The sequence below is a fragment of the Candoia aspera genome, chromosome 1, assembly GCF_035149785.1.
Source record: "Candoia aspera isolate rCanAsp1 chromosome 1, rCanAsp1.hap2, whole genome shotgun sequence".
Taxonomy (NCBI): domain Eukaryota; kingdom Metazoa; phylum Chordata; class Lepidosauria; order Squamata; family Boidae; genus Candoia; species Candoia aspera.
The window spans coordinates 30,067,455-30,085,197 of NC_086153.1; the positions used below are offsets into that span (position 1 = coordinate 30,067,455).

At 41.3% G+C, this 17,743-nt stretch overlaps 1 protein-coding gene across 2 annotated transcripts in view; it reads left to right on the forward strand.

Annotated features, from left to right (window-relative positions):
* Nucleotides 1–17,743, forward strand: part of FANCL (FA complementation group L) — a 69,546-nt gene that overhangs the window by 3,399 nt on the left and 48,404 nt on the right. For both annotated transcript variants that reach the window (XM_063301224.1, XM_063301233.1), the window contains exons 2-5: nucleotides 1,175–1,233; nucleotides 14,076–14,136; nucleotides 15,144–15,200; nucleotides 17,391–17,488. In XM_063301224.1, coding sequence (XP_063157294.1) covers nucleotides 1,175–1,233; nucleotides 14,076–14,136; nucleotides 15,144–15,200; nucleotides 17,391–17,488 — 275 coding nt within the window. The remainder of the gene's footprint in view (nucleotides 1–1,174; nucleotides 1,234–14,075; nucleotides 14,137–15,143; nucleotides 15,201–17,390; nucleotides 17,489–17,743) is intronic.

Genomic DNA, 17,743 nt, shown 5'->3' on the forward strand with positions numbered 1-17,743 from the left:
AGTATATAAATGAAGAAAACATTGTGGAGTCCTTGGTGCTCTCTTAGCCTTGTTTTTTTCCTGCAGACGTTTCATTGCCAGACTAGGCAACATCTTCATTGCAAAGAGGGAGTGGGCCTTGCTCTCAGTTTTATATACCGTGGCTTGCCCTGCTTGTGTTGGTGGGGGTGTTCTCTCCTTGGGCGTTCTTTGATTGGGCTGTTGTTTGCTGCTTGGTTGATTGCCTGAGTTAATAGTTCCTTGATTAGGGTGTATTGTGCTGTTTGATGGTTCATCTGGTGTTAATCCTAGTGTTGAGTCTGTCCATAGTTTCAACTGGGAAACTGTGAGCATCCTAAACCAAGCCAAATCCAAAAACACCAGAGAATTCCTGGAAGCCTGGCACTCAGACCAAGCAGCCATCAACAGACACATAGAGGTAAACAACATTTACATACCATTCAAAAGAGACAATAGAAAAGCCAAAAGACCAGTACACTCCCTTGCCAGCAATCAACACCCAGATATGCAAAAATCAACACTAGGATTAACACCAGATGAACCATCAAACAGCACAGTACACCCCAATCAAGGAACTATTAACTCAGGCAATCAACCAAGCAGCAAACAACAGCCCAATCAAAGAACGCCCAAGGAGAGAACAATACCCCCACCAACACAAGCAGGGCAAGCCACTGTATATAAACTGAGAGGATCACACTTTAAGAAACACTGGTATATGTGATAGCAGTTGGTGTATGTTCATCAATCAGCTTTATTGCTGAGTAGGGATTTTAATCTTGGTTCTGCTCCTAGCTTCTTTTTCTTTTCAATCATGTCTTTCCTTTAACAAATGAGATGTGTGTGTGTGTGTGTATAAATAATCATAACCTGTATGTACCAAGTCTGGCTATCTGCCCATTTATTACTATGTTTCTCTATGAAGTTGTTGAGCAAATAGTCCTTATTGCTTTGTATTGACAACTTAGTGCCATGATGTTTGGTATATTAGTTAATAGAGTTCTATTATTGTATAGGGTTTAAAATAGAAGAGTTTAAATGCAAGTTTAAAAAATGTAAAAAGTTAACATTAGTCAAAACATACCTTAAAAACCCATGCCATTCTCAAGCATGTAAGTTTTGCTAAATACGTATATCTGAAAATATTATGCCTAATTTGATTCTGTATTTCCAGGGCAGAGACTTTCATATAAGGATATTGTTACCAGAGGATCATCAGTTGAAAAATGCTAGGTGAGGTGCATAATTTCTCTATTTTTCTATATACTGTATGAAATCATTTCATTTTCCCTTGTGGAAAGAAATGATAATTCATTTGGTTTGAAGAGATTTCCAGTATGTCAGCAATTTTAGTGATAGAATTGTTGTCACTAATCTTGATACTAGTTAGCTCAAGTGTAATCAGTCAGGCCATCGTATGGGAACACTTAATACAATTTATGAGAATGAGAAAATATTTTATAATTCTGCAGGCTAGAACTACAGAAATGTAATAGAAAGAAAGTACTAGAAAGATGTATTTAGGTCTTGGAGCCAACCAAACTGAGGTTAGACAGTAATTGGCTGTTATAAAACTAAAATGTTTTTAATGCACTAGCCAAGAAAGTGTCATCTCCCTTCCCCAGCAGTAAGATATGCACTAGGATGTTCTGACTCATAGCACATGCTATTTGTATGATGTATCTGATACATCAAGATTCACACATTTTTTAGGTAATATCTCTGTCAGATTTGGCTTGGGAGGCTCTGTAGTAAGGTATGGATATCCCTACCGAGTAAGGCCCCAAGTTATTGCAGTATCACCCTTGCCAGATTGGCTCACCCTGTATGTCTCACTTCTCAGAATAGATGTGCTACTATATTTGAGTCACACCCTCTTTACTTCCTTGAGTAGGCTGTTGTTCAAGAAGTTCAAGAATCAGTCCAAGTTTGGCTTTTTAGGGCTTTTTTTTAACTTGATGTTTTATAAATAGATACAAAATTGAGCATCTAAAATTTGATTATATGGTAACAAAAGTCAGCATCCTTATCTAAGGAAAGGAAAGGGGAAATGTCATGTGCGCCGTTTCAATGTATTTGATGCATCGTAACGTTTCGCATGTCATTAATTGGATGCGTGTTTCATTTGTCTAGGGAGGATGGGAACGATTATATTTTGGCTTTGCTTTGGAATGTATTTGTGTTATCTACTGCGCTCAAGGTTACTTTCCCAGGCTAGCAACTCTGACGATTGCTGGCACCTGTGCCGGGCGGGGCTGTTACGAGGGAGGCGGGATACGTTTGAAGCAAGGGTTTAAGTTTGTATTTGGCGCGCTTTTGCTCATTCTCAGCTTTCTCTGTATTTGTCTTTAGTACTCTAATAAATCAGATTTCATTTAGCATCCTCTTGTGAGTCTGAGTATTTGGGGCTAGGGCAATCATTACATAAAGCTGAGAATCTCAGTTCCTAACTCCGCTGGCCCCTGTCCAGGAAAGACAAGCGTCTAACCTGTGAGGGAGAGAGCCCGCGATGACCGAACCCGACATCGTGATGATGGAGGAAGGGGAACCGGACTCGACCGTGAGGCCGTCCGGCCGACCGTCCCAAGGTGGGGAGCTGTCCGCCATCAGAGAGGAGGCGAGCTCCGGGTCGAAGAGCGAAGCCGGGGGGCTGAAAACGGCCCCGGAGACCACCGTGAATTCTCCGGGCGAGCTGCTCACCTGGGATGAGACCCGAGGAGATGCCACAGCAGCGGGGGGCCCATCCTGGAGGCAGAGATACCCCTTATCCCCCAACGTGGTGCCGGTGCAGCCAACGGAGGGCTCACCCACTCCGGATCGGATCCGAGTGCTGGAGTCGAAAATGGATTCGTTGGAGGCTATCCTGAAACAGCTGAGCTTGGATGTAACCTCGATGCCAGAGGTCCGGGAAGAATCAAGCCAGAGGCATTCAACCCCTTCTTCCCAGGGGCTGACCCCGGAACGGCGACGGGTGGTGCGGAGGCGCGAAGGGGACCAGTCGGTCCAGATGGAAATCGCAGCATCGCCCGGGCGATCGCCCCGGGGCCCCGTGCCGCCCCGAGTCAGGGAAGCACCAGCCGCAGCAGCCCCGGTGGTGGGGCGCAGCCCGGCGGGAGGCGGCATGCGAGACTTCCCTGTCAAGTTTGATGGGGACCCGACCAAACTCTCGTTCTTCCTGACGAATGCGAAAGCCTATATGGAGGAATGGGGGGCGGTTTTCCAATCGGAGAAGGCAAGAATCATCACCATTGCCACCAAACTGAAGGGGAGGGCGGCAGACTGGTATGTCCAGATGTGCCAGTCGGAAGCGCCTGAACTGGAAAATCTCGAGGAGTTCCTCTGGGCGTTGAAGCAACACTTCGAGGACCCCTTAGCAAAGGAGAGAGCAAAGCGAGCCCTGAAGGAACTCAAGCAGGGGTCCCGATCAGTGGCCGATTATGCTTTGGAGTTTAAAGCGCTAGCTGGGAAGGTGGATGACTGGTCCCAAGCAACCATTATCGAGCTCTTCAAAGATGGCTTGAATACAGAGGTGCTGCGCTGGTCCCTGGGGAGGGACGACCCATACACGCTGTATGAGTGGATCCTGCTGGCAGGAAGGGCTGAACATGCCCAAGAGATCTTTGCCCAGCGGAAGACCGCCAAGTCGGGGCGGGAGGTGAAGCCCAGCCGCCCATCGACCACCGGGGGGAAACCGGGACAACGACCCTGGGACGAGGAGCGGGAGAAGCGGTACGCAAAAGGCTTGTGTCTGAGATGTGGTAAGGAGGGGCATCGAGTGGCAGCATGCCCGAAGGCAAAGGTAGAGGAACGGCCCGGAAAACCGCCGGCGAAGTCCCCTGCGTTGCCGAGGAAACAGAAAGCTGCGGTGGCTGAGACCGAGGGAGACGATGTGATGTTCTACGAAATTGAAGGGGAGACCGAAATCCCGCAGCCGGCGGGAAACGCCAGCCACCTGCTCTAAAGGGCGCCGCTGGGCAGGTGGTAGAGGACGGGCGCGAGCCTCCATCGGTGAGTGGCACTTACCGCATACTCATGGTGAAATTGAAATTGGGTTCCCAAGTCAAGACGGTGGAAGTATGGGCCATGATTGATTCGGGGTGTTCCCGGTGTCTGATGCACCCTGACGTGGTGGCAGCTTTGGAGCTCCCCACTTTCCCTCTACAAAGACCCATCGCATTTACTCAATTGGATGGGTCCATGGCAGGGGGCAAACCGGTCACCCATTTTACAGGGCGGGTAGCCTTGCAACTGGGCAGTCACCAGGAAGGGTTGTCTTTTGTCGTGGCTCCCGTAGGGGGGCCATTGGTGGTGTTGGGGGTACCATGGTTGGTGCAGCAAAACCCCCAAATAAACTGGGTTTACCGGACCATCACATTTAGGGATGGGTTTTATCAAGCGGCAGAGGGGAAGGGTGCCCCAGAGGAGATGGTGGGGGTTGCGGCAGCTGCGACTCCGCCTTACCCGGCCTCTCCTCTGGAAGGCTTGCCGGCCGAGTACAGGATGTTTGCTGATGTATTCGGTGAAAAGGAAGCTGACCAGTTGCCCCCCCATCGAAAGACGGACTGTGCCATAGAACTGCTGCCCAACACTCAATTGCCTAAACCAAAAATTTATTCCATGACGCAAAAGGAACTGACTCTGTTGAGGGAATTTGTGGACAAAAATTTGGCGCGCGGATTCATTGAGCCGGCGAATTCACCCGTGGGGGCGCCGGTTCTTTTTCGCCCAAAAAAGGATGGGACATTGAGACTTTGTACGGATTTCCGCGGATTAAATGCCGTCTCAATTTCCAACAAATATCCCTTGCCATTGATAAAGGACATGTTGTCACATCTGGCCAAAGGCAAGATCTTCTCTAAACTGGATTTAAGAGAAGCCTACTATCGTGTACGAATCAAGGAGGGTGATGAGTGGAAAACTGCATTCAATTGCCCGTTGGGAGCCTTCCAGTATAAGGTGTTGCCGTTTGGGTTGGCTGGGGCCCCTGGGGTATTTATGCAATTAATCAATGAAGTTTTGCATGAACATCTGTTTAAAGGTGTACTGGTGTATTTGGATGATGTGTTGATTTATACGGAAACCATGAAAGAGCATGTAGCTCTGGTAAAGAAAGTCTTGTGTAAACTCAGATCTGCTGAATTGTATGCAAAGCTATCGAAATGTGCCTTTCATCAGACCCAAATTGACTACTTGGGGTATAGGATTTCTGATAAAGGTATAGAAATGGACCCTGCCAAGGTGCAGGCTATCATGGACTGGGAGAGTCCCCGTACCCGCAGGCAACTTCAAAGTTTCCTGGGGTTCAGCAACTACTACAGATTATTCATAAGGGGGTTCGCTGAGATTGCCTTGCCCCTAACGGACCTGCTTCGAACAAAAGGGGTGGGAGATACTAGGAGAGTCAAGAATCCCGGAGCGCTGTTGAGGTGGACGCCTGCTTGTCAAACGGCGTTTGAGCGGCTGAAAGCAGCTTTCGTCAAAGAGCCCATTTTACAACACCCTGATCCCTCAAAGCCTTTTGTTGTACAGGCAGATGCCTCCGATTATTCTATTGGCGCATTGTTGATGCAAAAAGACGAGGCAGGATGCCTCAAGCCCTGTGCCTATCTATCCCGCAAGTTCTCTGAGACTGAGAGGCGTTGGCATGTTTGGGAAAAGGAGGCATTTGCAGTAAAAGCTGCATTAGAAGCTTGGCGGCATCTGTTGGAAGGGGCAAATCATCCCTTTGAGGTATGGACTGATCATAAAAACTTGGAGGCACTTAGTACCCCTCGAAAACTGAGCCCTAAACAGGTTCGTTGGGCTCAATTTTTCAATCGATTCAATTTTCAGTTCAAATTTATTCCAGGGAAAAAGAACTTCTTGGCTGATGCCTTGTCAAGGCAACCTCAAGACTCCGGGGCGGCGCCAGATGTGGTAAGCACCCTATGGTCGGCGCCCCAATTGGGCATGCAAGCTGTGACGCGAAGCCAAACGCGCGCGCAGCAACCGCCCACCACAAGCGCGGCTCAGCCAAGCACTTTGTCAATTCCCTCCCAGTTGCAACAAAAGTTTTTAAAAGAACTAAAAACGGATACTTGGTTGCTTGCGAATAAAGACAATGTTACTTTTGACAGAGGCTTCGCTTGGAAATCCGACCGCCTTTACGTTCCTGCAAACCTCCGAAAAGATGTGTTAACACGTTCACACGATGACAAACTCGCAGGTCACTTCGGGTTTGTAAAAACCTTGCACCTCGTTCGGAGGCAATTCTGGTGGCCCACATTACGTAAAGATGTCAGAGACTACATTGCTTCCTGCACTGTCTGTGCAATGTCCAAGCGCAAGGTGGGCAAGCCCCAAGGGCTGCTGCAGCCGGTAGCAGCCCCCTCTTCCCCTTGGGAAGAAATCTCCATGGATTTTATTGTAGAGCTACCACCCAGCCAACGCAAAACGGTCATTTGGGTGGTCAAGGATTATTTCTCCAAACAAGCTCACTTTATCCCTTGCGTGTCCATTCCGTCAGCGCGTCAATTGGCCCGCCTATTCCTTGTACACGTGTACAGGCTACACGGATGTCCCTCCCGCTTGATTTCAGACAGAGGTACACAATTTACCTCGCAGTTTTGGCGGGCGTTTCTCAAGCTGTTAGGCACGAAGCAAGCCCTATCCACGGCTTGGCATCCTCAGACGGACGGGGCCACTGAGGCGGTTAACTCTACTCTAGAGCAGTACCTTCGCGCTTTTGTGAATTATCAGCAGGACAATTGGGTAGACCTCCTACCATTTGCTGAAGTGGCTTACAACAATGCGGTGCATCAAAGCACTGGGCAAACCCCGTTTCGGGTGGCTCAGGGTAAAGACTTTGTACCTATCACTGATCTCCCACAACCTCCTGCAGGTGCAGTCACTACAGATGATTGGTCAACACAACTGGCTGACTCTTGGCCAATGATTCAAAAGGCATTGGCTGATGCACAGGCAGATTATAAACTGTATGCTGATCGGAAGCGAGCCCCACAACCTGCGTTCCAAGTTGGGGACTCGGTATACCTTTCTACCAAGTTTATCAAGTCTGCACAACCTTCAAAGAAACTGGCGCCTAAATTTGTGGGTCCTTTCCCAATTGTCGCTCAAATTAACCCTGTGACTTTTAAACTTGACTTGCCTCATAACCTTAAACGCTTACACCCTGTTTTTCATTGCAGCTTACTCAAACCGACTATTCCTTCTGATCGTTGGCATCGGCAACCTCCACCTCCCACCCCCATCATGATTGATGGTCAGCAACACTTTGAAGTTAAAGAAATTTTGGACTCTAGACGCCTTCGCAATACTTTGCAATATTTAGTTCGTTGGAAGCATTTCCCTCATCCTGAGTGGGTCGCTGCACCAGATGTGGCTTCCCCGGTTCTGGTGGCCCGTTTCCACTCCGCTTATCCCTCGAAACCAGGTCCCTAGGGGTATTTTAGGAGGGCGGTATGTCATGTGCGCCGTTTCAATGTATTTGATGCATCGTAACGTTTCGCATGTCATTAATTGGATGCGTGTTTCATTTGTCTAGGGAGGATGGGAACGATTATATTTTGGCTTTGCTTTGGAATGTATTTGTGTTATCTACTGCGCTCAAGGTTACTTTCCCAGGCTAGCAACTCTGACGATTGCTGGCACCTGTGCCGGGCGGGGCTGTTACGAGGGAGGCGGGATACGTTTGAAGCAAGGGTTTAAGTTTGTATTTGGCGCGCTTTTGCTCATTCTCAGCTTTCTCTGTATTTGTCTTTAGTACTCTAATAAATCAGATTTCATTTAGCATCCTCTTGTGAGTCTGAGTATTTGGGGCTAGGGCAATCATTACAGGAAAGAAAAGAGGAAAGTAGGGCATGAGGAAATTTCTCTGAAGGTGTTTCAAAGGTGGAGTGTCTTCTACATTCTGACATTGTTATCACCATTTGTTGTACTTCACTGATCTCTCAGAGTCAGCTTGAGGTGGAGGAGGGATGCTAAGGAAAGCAGGAATTATTGGGGTGTTTTGTTCTAGGAAGCTAAGTGACATTTTCCTTCTAGAGGGAGAAAAAGTGCCTGGGCTTTTAAAATGTAGGTCTCCTTATTCTTCTCATTGGTTCCCAATCCATCTTCTCCATACATGGAGCAACCTTTGGCCTTCTTTCAAAACTCTTTCTTTCCATCTGCACAAGTAATCTCTTTCTATCTGCACAGGCTTGTTACTTGTGTCTGTCTCTGCTTGTGGTTTGATGCCAACTTTATGTTTCTTGCTTCTTCTGAAAACTCTGCATTTAGAATTGGCTTACTGTGTAAAATCTAAGGCCCCTGAGAAAGATCATGGGGGTTACAGAATGCTACATAAAATAGATCGGGGGCCCATGATCCCTCTACAAAAATCATACCAAAGCAAAAGTCAATTTCTGACATGGCTTTCTTTTTTTTTAATTGTAATTTTATTAAAAATTACAATTGCAAAGATAAAAACTAATAGAAACTAAAAAAGGTAAAAGGATAAAAAAAATAGAAGGTGCAGAAAAGAAAAAAAATAGAGAAATAGGAATAGAAAAGAAAGAAAAAATAAGGATAAAGAAAAAAGAAATATACAAAGAAATGACTTCCCCCTTCATCACAACAAGTATAAACAATGTTAGTAACATATCACCTTCTCTTAAAATAAATGATCTCTTCTTCCCATATCCCATCTCTTATCTATAAATAAATCCTTAAAAACCTCATTGTTTCAGTCCTGATCAGCAAAAGTCCATTAAGGGTTACCAGAGATAACGACATATGTATTTTAACCTTGGTCACATAAACCAACTTTATATTCCTTCCTTTTACTTTCAACAGTCTTGATCTTTAGTCCCTTCAAATAATGTCCTAGAACTTGATTTCTTTTCATGTTTTCTTTGTCTCTTCTCACAAGATTCTTCAAAGCTTTAACAACCCTCTTTTGTAAATCCAATATAGTAAAATTATCCAGGTCACTCTCTTGGTTTGTTATTTGTACATCCCTTTTAATTATTAAAACATCAGCCGGTTTCTTTTATATGTCCAGTGTAGCTCCTTTTTTCCATATCATGCTTGTAGCCTGTCATTTTTAAATCCACTTTCAGATCAGTCTCAATCTTGTCAGGTAAAACTTGTTTCTCTTCCATAACACCTTTTAAACACAATCTATAGATGTTTAAGAGGCAGACACCCTTAAAATTAACTTCTGGGTGCATTGTTCCTTCAATATGTCCAATGTTAAAATATTTTGCTTCATTCTGTATTAAGTCAAATGTAAGTGCTCTTCTCCTTTAATTGTAATCTTCCCTCTAGTGTCCAACTTTCAAAGTCTCATCCTATCATGTTTTTTTAAGGAATTCAAAACAAAAGCATTTTCTCACAGGAAGGATTCTTATAATTAATTCCAAAATCTTATTTCAAATTTATCTGGACCCTTCGTCGATTTGTAACTTTCCAAAATCAAAGTTCTAATCAGTCTTTTGCTTTTTATTTATTTTGTTTTTAAATTAAGTCCTTAATCTTGTATTTAAAACTTTTTTCGCTAAGGATTGAAAGAAACTCACCCAGTGCTGTAAAACCTGTTGATCCAAAATTCCTAATAGCTGAAAAGCAGTTAACAAACAATTTCCAGAGATGATTAGAGTAGAAAGTATGCAAACCCAGTGTCCTTAAAGGTGCTGACGATGGGTTGAGCAAGATGGCTATTCCCTTGTCTCCCAGAGCTCTAAATCCCCTGGAGACCGCTGTCTTGTGGCCTCCTTGCAAGGAGCAACTGTCTGGAGCACTTGAGAGCGATCTCAAGTCCTCTCCTTGTCCGGAGAGGAATTACGAAGAGCCGGTCCACTCACTGGCTCTTCATTCCGTTGCGATTTTAGCAGGGCTTTCTTCAGTTCACCATTTCTTCCCTGGAAGTCCCTGACATGGCTTTCTTCATTCTATCTGGCTTTGAAGTCCAGACCTGACATTTGATATGCCTTTAGCTTGAAAAGTTCATTAAAACAAACTAATTTGGATTATTTTAATAGATCAGATAACTTTACAAACGTCTGTACAGCATTTACATATGAAATGTGATGACCTAGGAACATGTATTCCTTTCATTCCTTTGAACAATTTAGTAAGAAATTATTTGTGTAGTAACATTAAGTAGATACTAGCTGTACTAACATTATTTAAATCTAGTAGAATTCATCCAGGATTATATTAGAACATATGATTACAGAAAGTGAGCTTAGCTTGAAAAAAACTATCAATATTACATAGTCCTTTTATGAGGCTGTTTATAAGACACAGGAGAACAGTCGATTTTGTCTTTCAGAACTTACTCATTGCCCATACTGAAAAGGATGTTGTTCTCTCTGCTGCAAAGATTCCATGAAATTTGTACTAGTTTTAAGGATATGTAATAAAAATAAAAGCTGTTAGAAATGGCTGGTTTCCCAGGTTTGGAGGAAAGTGACGAACCCTTTAGTGAAGCTAAATGACAATGAAAATGGCTACTTTTTCTTTTGTAATTATGCCACTCTAAGTAGAGAGAAAATATTCATATGTTTGTTTATTGTATCAAAGTATAAGATGCTGAATTTACAGTATAGATGAAATTAAAAAGTCAGGTACTCCCTTGATTAAAATAGGTCTACTCTAACTATTGATTCACTTATTTAAATGTTTTTAATGCATTCTATCAAGGCCTGTGTTTTATAATGAGACATGAGGCGACCTTTTTGGCGCAACACGTTTTTAAAAAAAGTATCAATTGTTGGTGGTATAGTACGTAATTGTCATGAGTAAGGATAGTGAGCAGGGGGCTCCCTTCCAGACTGTTAAGCGCATGCGTAGCACTGAGGAATTGGTGAGCCATTCCAAGAGGCACAGATTGGGACCGCCTTAACCTGCGGGGTTTATATGGCTTGGTTTTTCCCACGCTTGTTCAGTTGTTAGGATTACTGTTATGTATTAGCAATAAACATTAGAGAACAGTTCCCTGTCTCAGAGTGTTTCCTGGGAGTCAGGACAGTAATGTGGCAAACAGTTACTTTAAATTTGAATTATCATCTTTACTAATGAAGCTATTTAATTAGAAGAAGAGGATGATTGATAAACATTTTCCTATTCTCCTGAGCAGATATCATGAAATAAGGACAGCCCTGCTGGATCCAGCCACAGTCCCATCTAGTCCAGCATTCTGGGTCACACTGATCGACTGTATGCATTTGGAAAGCCAGGACTAAAGGCATTACCCCCCTTCTGTGGCAACCAGTATTTAACACATACTGCCTAAGATTCAGAAAATAGAAAACAGCCATCAAAATTAGTAGCCTTTCATACCTTCCATTAACCTGTCCAACCCTCTTTTAAACCTTTCAAATTGGTTGCCACTACCCAGAACTGCTGGTACAAATTTCACAGTTCTGCTATGTGCAACACAAAAGGAATTTTCTTCTGTCAGTCCTGAATCTCCTGTGTTTATTTCAACAGATGACCTTGAATTCTAATATTGTGTGAGGGAGAAAAAACTATTTTTTATGCTATGCATGGCTTTATGTACCTCTGTCACACCTGTCCAACTTTTTCATTCCAAACTAAACAACCTTAGTTGCTGTAGTCTTTCCTTATAAGGATTGCTGCTCCTGCTCTGTAATGATTTTGCTTGCCCTTTTGTACACATTTGTAACTCAGAAGCTTTTTTAAGGTACAGTCCCCAGAAATGTACATAATATTCCTAGTGTGGTTTAATCATATATTTGTATAAGTGCCTTATTGGATTGGCAGTTCAATTTTCTTTCCTAATGATTCCAACCCAAGAATTTGGCCTTTTTTTTTTTTTTTTTTTTTTAGAGAAGCTGCATGGTAGGTTGATGTTTCATTGAGCTGTCTACCATGACTTAAAAATTTCTTTCCTGGTCAGTCACTGCCAACTCAAATCTCATTGTGTAGGTGAATCTGGATTCCTGTGGCAGCATGTATCACTTTACATTTTCTTACATTGAACTTGCCATTTTGAAGCCCATTCCCCTAAACTGGAGACAACCTTTTGGAGCTTCTCACAATCCCTTTTAGATTTTATTATCCCAAACAGCTTGCCATCATTGGCAAACAGGGCTACTTCACTGCTCAGCCCTGAATTCCAGATCATTTACATACAAGTTATAATGTACTGCTCCAACACCAATCTGTAAGTGATGCCACTTTGCAGATCTTAACATTGTGAGAATTCCCAAGGTAGTCCTACTTTGTATATCCTTTTTGTAGAAATTGGTGTCACATTCACTATTTTTCTGTCTGTGGGAACAGATGCTGATGATAAAGAGGTTCTGTCATGGCAAATGTTCTACAGGGTGGTGAGAAAAGGATATGCTATTTTGCAGTAGCAATGTTTAGAGCTTCCAGATTAAGCAACTAAGTGAGGTTATTAACTGTGTGGAAGATATGGCTGCCAACTGTATAAGTGTAACAGTGACTAGAATTCTGTAAATGTCAAGGTTTTCTTCAAAAAATGGAAAGCTGTCCTGCTGAGGAAAACAACAAGGGAGAGCAAAGCTGTAAAGCATAGCTTCTAAACCTTTTTCCAGTCCCTTGAATAGGAGCTTCATTTTGTGTCATGTGACCAGGAAGGAAGGGCATATAATGGAGCAATCAGCACAATTTGAGTTGCTGCCCCAATGGTGTCTCCCATTGGGATGCATTGGGGGATTGTTCTCACCCTCCATCCCCAGGTTTTTTTTCCTTCACAAATCATGCTTGGATGTAGCGCATTTTCTAATTCAATATTTCTTCACTGGCTTTTCTTCCTGTACCAGATTTGCTCCTGATTTTTAAAGCTTTTGGAGTGTTACTGTGTTATGACTCCCTGTACATAATTCCTTTACGACATTTTACTGGGTTGAAAACATTCTGCATGGATGTGTGTGTGTTTCTGTCGACAGGCAGGTTTTTTCCCTCAAAACATTAGGACAATGTTTATCTAATGAAGCTGATTAGAAGAAGGTTTAGAACAGTTTTTTTTTTAAAGTAATTATATAGTGCAGTGTTTCTCAATTTTGCCAATGCTGGCGGGGGAATTCTGGGAGTTGAAGTCTACACATCTTAAAGTTGCCAAAGTTGAGAAACACTGATATAGTGCATAATTAATCTGTGGACTTCTTATAACTTGATGCAGTACCCATTAACCTGGAAGATTTAAGTGCCTGTATGGAATGGGACTCTGCAGTATTTTGGATTCAGAGGCAAAAAGTGTTTAAGAGTATACCAGGGCATGAGCATAGTAGCACTTATCTGCAACAGCTGTTATACTGGATATCATTTCAATTGAATGAATAGAAGGGGCAGGGCTTCATAAGAGTTGTCCAATGTACTGCTTTGATTTGAACAGTATTTGTTTCCGCAAAGTTTAATGTAAGAAAATGAAACTTACTGAAGGAAAATGCAGTTGGGTTTTCAAAAACCCTTTAAAGTTTGTATTTTGTTATTTGTTGTCCTTTAATTTCTAGAGATTTGTAGTGTTTCAGATTCAGAGCCAAAAAAGTGCTTTGGAGCAGGCATGGGCTCCCATACTGTACTTGTTGCAGGAAAATAAACATTTGAGTTAAGGAGGCGCTGGCAGCTTGCCCACATCCACTCTGAAGCCGCAGTCTTACTCTTGCAAGTTTTCCCTGGGATTGCACAACTACCATGCAAGCCCAGGAAAAGACACACTGATGCATTGACAGGTGCAAGGTGCATGCCCATGCTCTCTCTAAAGTACCTTTTCAGCTTTGGATCTATAACACTGCACAGCCCTACTAATTTACAAAGCATAAACTTGTTAAATGTATTATATAAACATTACAGATGTCGTTCAAATGCTGTATGACAATACTTCATAGAGATTTGGTTTCTTCTATAAACATGTGTAATACAAGAATTTTTAGTTGTAAAGTATTGAAATGTTAATATTTAAGATGCAAAAACTAAAAATAAAATAATGGGCTAGTCTATTTTTTTCTTCTTCCAATCTACAAATAAATACTCAAGCATATCTCTTTTTTTCATTTGAGTCTTGGCTTGCCTGGTTTACTTGATCCTGAAAACCTGTTTTACAGGATTCAGTGTAGCTGGCATCTGAAAAAGTTGCTTCATGGATATCATCTGATTTTAAAGCAGGTATTCTTTCAAACTTTTAAAAAAAAATATAGTATCTACATTTATTCAGAAATCATGACCGCTATATTGATTTCTATTGGAATGCTTCGAAGTGCATGGTTTATGGATTTTATCTAAAGCACAACAAATTATGACCTTAATTCCAAGTTAGGGAGAAAGGGAATCCAACAGTGGGGGCTTCTTTGGAGGAGGAAAGTCTACTCTGGAGTCATGTGCCTATAGCTAATAGAACAAAGTAGAGTTTGTAGGAAATGCAGAGCAGTTAGAGCTACTATCAAATAAGGAAATAAAATGTCAAGAAAATGCTGGGAAAAAAGCCAGTGGGATAGACAAAAATAAAACTGAACTAGATTGAATCAGAGACCAAGCTACAGTGTCTTTCACGAAGTGGTATGGAAAATCTTTCAAGTATTAAAAATAGGAAGGGGGGGGGATTGGAAGTGACCACATTGTTTCCCCAAAGAATGCCTTCATTGTCTATAAACTATGACATACATTATTATTTTTCAGGCAGTACCTTTATATTCTAGTGAATTAGTTACATATTTGGTCTGCATTTAACCGCTCAGTTCCCTGTCAGAATTTTTCTTCATTACCCCTTTCAACCTCCTGCACCTTTCCAGTCTGCAGCTCAGAAACAGGATCTGCATACCCACAAGATAGGGTTTTTTGGGGGTGGTGGTGTTGGTGGAAATCCACTCAGCTGTCAATGTCCATTCTGCTGGTTGATGGTCATGATATGGTAACTCATGTTCCTTCTGAGGAAGGTAATTCATGTTCCTTCAGAGAGCTGAGGCAGCCTTGATAGAGGGACAGGCACTTTAACTATCTGCCTCCTTCTGAACTACACCACAATGCTAGTTTCACACTTTCTGTTGTGAGTCTTCAACTTCACTTTAAGAACATTATTTGTCAACTACATGTTGAAAAAATAGTCCATATCTAGCATAATACATATATTCACCAAAGAAACTGCATGAAGTCATTAACAAAAATGTGTTTTTCAGAGGTTGCAGCATTCTTCAGATCTAGTCAGTTTCATGGTAGAGTTGAAGACTATTTTGGTGAGTTACTATTTTGCAGAGGACTACTGATACCAATTTGTTGATTGTCATTAATGCTATAATAAACGTGATCCTCTTCATTAATAATCTTAATACCTACCTTTAAAATATAATCCTTGTAAGGAACAATTATCTGTACAGAAAAATGCTATTGCTTGTATAATTTCACTTTTCAAATCAATAGTTATAAATCTGGATACTGCAAAACTAGCTGTTATAAAGATCATTTTTGCAATGTTGAATAGTCAGTATGCAGATTAGATATTTATTTCATTGTTAGCAATAAATAGTCTTCAGTTTCTTGTGAATAGGATCAATATCGGTATGACAGAACAAAGAGCAACTGTGTTGAATGTCCACTTTTCTTCCTTGTTTTCTTCCTCATTAAGGGGAACACGAAGCTATATGAATCTATTAGTTTCCATGTATATTTACGTTCTTGAGTATGCCATGTACAGTGCATGATTCTAATGTAGGGATATGTCTTTGCTGTCTATTCTGATTTTATAGTGGTAAGTGGGAATAGCAATAATTTTAGTAAGATGAAGTCTGGTGACAGGTTCAAAAGAACCATTTTTTTTTCATTCATGTAATTAATAAAATATGAACATTTCATTTACAGCAAACAGTATCTGCACACACCCTTCCTTGCTTCAATGTGTTTTCCGCTTTTCATCCCCTTTCCTAGTCTGTAAATAGTCCTTTACTTAGAATGTTTAGAGTGCAATTATTACTTATTACAGAGGATCCTGATTTTCTGTTTAAAGCATAACAATATTTTGCTGCTCAGAGAATGTCATTTGATAGGGTATCCTTTGTAGTAAATACAGCACATAATGTGGTATAAGTGTACCTCTTAGATACTGCTTTTGACATTTTTATCATAGACTCCTCTGTATCTTCCATTATTTTATTCTGTTTCAATTTATTAATTCTTTTAGAGATTGATTGTTCCCTTATTGTAGCACTTGTATAGCCCTTAAAAGAAGAAAATAAAGAGCACAAGCAAAGTTCATGTTAACTAGTCCCTTAACTCCTATAAAAAGATCTTTTAATTATTATTTTGTATGTTAATTGTTTTATAAGGATGTGCCCTCCCCTTCCTGTGCTATGAAGTCTATATCTTTGTACCTTGTTTTTATAAAAAAGATTAAAGTAGACAAGCCAGCAATGCCCTGCACAAGGCAACTGAATGCAATGTGTTAAGTGTGGATGCAGCATTATAGTGCTGCATACTTTGTGGTTTGCATGAGTATGTTACCTAGGGAAAACACTGTGTTTATCACCAGATAATCCTTTAAAAACTGAACTCTTAGAAACTGAACTGAAATTGGATGATGTAGACTTCTCTGTTGTCAGCCATCTTGAGCCCAGGGGTGGTGGTAGAGAAAAAGAATGGCATAACCCAGTAGATAACTGTTAAAGAGATTGTTATCACATTACCTTTAATTTATTTAGGTTACCTCTTATTCTGAAATATAGTCACCAAAAATTCTTCCTGGGTATCATTTTTTTAACTAAGTGCAGTGAAAAAGCTGCACTATATTCCATGGGGAATTGTGCTGATGTTGGGAATTTTCTATATGTGTCTTCCCATTAAGACAGCCATTCATTTAATGGATCCCTTTCTTTTTAAAGTGTGCTTTTAGTCAGAGTGTTTGACTATTACCATTTTTTAAACTCTGATGCATACTTCATATATATGCATATATGCATGGAATAATACCTGTTTAAAATGTGGAGGGGTTTCTAGCCAAGTGTTTAAAAGCAGTTTAATGGATTAAGGTTTTTCTGTTTTAGCCAAGAGACCTGGCTGCTATCCATCTAAAATTGTCATGATTAGAAGTGCAGCCCAATTTGTATCTCCCAGAAAACCCTACTGAAATGATTTACTCCCAGGTAGTTGTGTATTTATGAACAATTACCTGCACCTAATCACTTTGATTATTTTCAAGATTATTTCTGAGTGGCATGCATAGTTGTAGTGTAAGTGCATAGTAATAGTGTAAGTCATATTGAACAGGAATGTGAGTAGAAGTATTTCTGGTTTTAATTTTAAGATGGGTGGGTGGGTACATGGATAGGTAGGAACCATGATATTCAAACCCAACCCATGAAAGAAGCCATAGTTTGCAAGCCACAAAAAAGATGCTTTAAATAAACATGTTGCTTTTTTTTTAAATAAAACAGGAAGTTGCTTTGAAAAACACAGAAGAATTGCATGCGCAACCACCTCCACAATATTATTCTGGCCTCATCGGAGATATAGAAACTTTGGGATGGAATAAGTATTCATGTTTATTATCTTCTGCAAATACCAAAAAATTAACCCTCCAGCTTTTAAAATATTTATATATACTGGATTTTGCTCTGATTAATTCAATACTTACAGTTTTGCTTTTTAAATAACATTTATTGTATAGGTAATCAATACTTAATACAGTTTAAAATCTGAAGATCATGTATATAAAAGCTAATGTCATTTATACTTACAATGATTCTTCTACTGAATTTGGTTTTTTAGAGCAAAACTCCCAATCTTC